This window comes from Octopus bimaculoides, chromosome 2 (assembly GCF_001194135.2).
Source record: "Octopus bimaculoides isolate UCB-OBI-ISO-001 chromosome 2, ASM119413v2, whole genome shotgun sequence".
NCBI lineage: Eukaryota > Metazoa > Mollusca > Cephalopoda > Octopoda > Octopodidae > Octopus > Octopus bimaculoides.
The window spans coordinates 29,309,180-29,312,369 of record NC_068982.1 but is presented as its reverse complement, the minus strand read 5'-3'; the positions used below and the strand labels follow the sequence as shown (position 1 = coordinate 29,312,369).

Here is a 3,190-nt window from a genome sequence, read left to right as displayed (position 1 = left end):
GTAGACACATACAATAGGAATACAAAATACAAAATGGCTGATAGTTAGCAAGGTGAGATACACATAAGAAAGAAGGAAACAAAGGACCACTGATGAGGTCACAGAAGTGTGACGAAAGAACTCTGGCCGAAACAAGATTAAGATTAAGATTAATGTAATATAAAGCGGAAAAAAAAAAAATTAACACCAAATATACAGTGCGTGTGTTTTTATTGGCTAAACTGGCAATATGACCATCCCCAAGTACAACAATATATATATATATATATATATGTATATATATATATGTATTATCTATATATATGCACACACGTATACACATATATACAAGTATCCACTTACATATGTATATCTATCTATCAATTAATCAACTTCTTTTTATAAATAGGCAACAAATGTGTTATTTCCAATGTTCACAATGTCTGTCTGTTTATATTATGAATGATTCTGTTCTATAATTTCAGGTGACCTTTTTGACATCCTTTTACCCATGTTATGTATCTATCAGGAGTATGTTAGGAACCATCATTACAGTTTACAAGTTTTAGCAGAATATAAACAAAAACCAGACTTTAACAATTTACTTAAACGCTATGAAGAAAAACCATTATGTGAGGGGAGAAGTGTTGAAATATTCCTCACGCATCCTATGCATCAGGTTAACAATTTATATATATTGCTTTCTCTTTTATTCTGCTAAACCCTTTAGCATTTAAACCAGCTATATCCGGCTCACATATTCTACCAATTTTATTTTCTAACTGGCCAGATCCAGCCTCTCACACCTATCATACAATGTCATTCTACAAGTAAACAATCACATCTTCAAAATTTGGAAACTATGAGATAATGCATTATTAATTCAAAACAATGTGAATAAATAAGCATTACATTTCACAGAGTAATCTGAATGCTAAAGGGTTAAATATGTTGATTCTTTTTATTTATTACTGCTTATTTATATATATTATACAGAAACAAGCATACTCTTCAGGTTTATATAGTTTGACATAAATATAGCTTATGATCATTAAAGCTTAAGATTCAGATTTTATTAACATTACATTACTTGTTTTCTTTGTTTTAACAACTGTGTCCCAAACAATGCTTGGGGGTCACTGTAGTGTAAGTGACTACAAAGAAAGAAATGATGTGGGCCTACAAATTCAATAGATGCCAAAAGCTTAAAGGACTGAATATTATAGACCAGAGGAATACAAGAAGATGGTAAGAAATTCTAGAGAGTAGAAAGAAAGAAACTCTTAAAATAAAAAACTTATGACTAACAGGAGGCACAAGAGAAAAGTGATGTGTCTTGAGAGAGAAGTAGGTGACATGTTTAAAGATCATGACAGACGGTAGTAGGCTGGAAAGTTCATCAAAGCAATGACTATGGAATTACTTATAAAAAAAGGACAACAAAGAAACATTTCAATGATGGACTAAAGACTCCATCTTAGTTTAATATCATGTCATCATTGTTGCTTCATTTGCATCAATAGAAAAGAGGTACTTCTACTTTAAGACATAGAAAATAGATACTTAAATGGTTAAATTATGAAGTAGCATCAGATTGGTAAAATGTAGATCAATGGAATTCACTCTGTTTCAGAAGAAGTTAGAAGTCTGAAACTTCAAGTTGCAAATGAAATGAAACACACACTTAAATACACAACATTGGTTTCAAATTTTGACTCAAGGCCTGCAAGTTTGGGGCGTAGGGTAAATTGATTACATTGACCCCAGTGCTCAACTTATTTTATTGACCCTGAAAGGATGAAAGGCAAAGTCAACCTGTGGAATTTGAACTCAGGACATAAAGATGGACGAAGTACCACTAAGCATTTTATTCAGTATGCTCACAATTCTGCCAGCTTGCTGCTTTACTTTAAATACATAACATCATTCCTAAATTCTATACAAGACATGTGACAAAACATTCATAATGAAGATTTTGAGTTCAAGAAAACCAACCAACAAACATCAGTACAGTAAAATGATCACATTTTAACTGTCTGGTACTTATATGCTATCATACAAAACCTTCTTCTGTCAAATATGATAGTTTTCATGGTATCTATGTACTATCAAACAAAACATAGGCTGCATTAAATATGATAGAATATATGGCACTTACAAATTATCATGCAAAACTTCACTGCATCAAACGTTAAAGTTTTCATGACATACTATCATACAAAACTTTGCTCTGTCAGGTTTAATAATTTTTATGGTACTTATGCTATCATATAAAAAAAACTGTTCAATCAACTGTAATTGTTGTAATGACGCTAAGTGTATTTTAATACAATAGCTACTTAAATCATGATTTTGATTTTTTTGTAAAACGCTATTAAAGTTTCGAAAAAATCTACAGCTTTTATTAACCCATCTGATTAGTGTACTTGTTTATCCCAAGGTAATATGAAGCTTGGCACCACATTTTACATCACACCGTTTTACGATTGAAATCTCGTGTGCAATGAATTATAGCCTGTTCTATATATGTAAATATGTAAACCACTTTAAAAGATGTTGTCAATTTGCAAATCCTCTGCAGAGGATTGATTTTTATCTAGAGATATTGATTTTTAAAGAAATCGTTACTATATTTCGTACAAACTCTTCTAGTAGATCGCATTCATATTCAAGGGACACAACTCATATATTAAAGGGACATAACTCATTGTTTCAAATTTTGGCACATGGCAAGCAATTTGTGGGTAATGAATAAGACCCAACTGGTGTTTATTTTATCGACCCTGAAACGATGAAAGGTAAAGTCGACCTTGATGGAATTTGAACTCAGAATGTAAAGACAGACGAAATGTTGCTAAGCATTTTCTCCGGCATGCTAACAATTGTTCCAGCTCACTGCGTTAAAAACAACTTCAAATTATGACCTTGTGTTATGCAGATGGCAATGCATCTGACTCGTAGATTTTTACGGCAGCTTCGCACCTCGTGTCGGTGGCAAGATCCCGTGCTGATGTCACGTAAAGAGCACCATCTGAACGTGGTCGATGGAAGGGCATCCAGCTATAGAAACTTTGTCAAATCAGATTGGAGCTTGTTGCAGCCTCCTGACTTGCCAGTCCCCTGTCAAACCGTCCAAACCATACCAGCATGGAAAACGGACGTTAAACGATGATGATGATGATGATGATGATGATATATATATATATATATA

At 32.9% G+C, this 3,190-nt stretch overlaps 1 protein-coding gene across 4 annotated transcripts in view; it reads left to right on the top strand.

Moving 5' to 3' along the window:
* Positions 1-3,190, top strand: part of LOC106876029 (ras-specific guanine nucleotide-releasing factor 2) — a 563,899-nt gene that overhangs the window by 423,770 nt on the left and 136,939 nt on the right. For all 4 annotated transcript variants that reach the window (XR_008266647.1, XM_052976037.1, XM_014924405.2 and 1 more), the window contains exon 7: positions 465-658. Coding sequence is in view for 3 of the 4 variants with exons in the window: in XM_052976037.1 (XP_052831997.1) it covers positions 465-658 (194 nt within the window). In the remaining variant the exon portion in view is untranslated. The remainder of the gene's footprint in view (positions 1-464; positions 659-3,190) is intronic.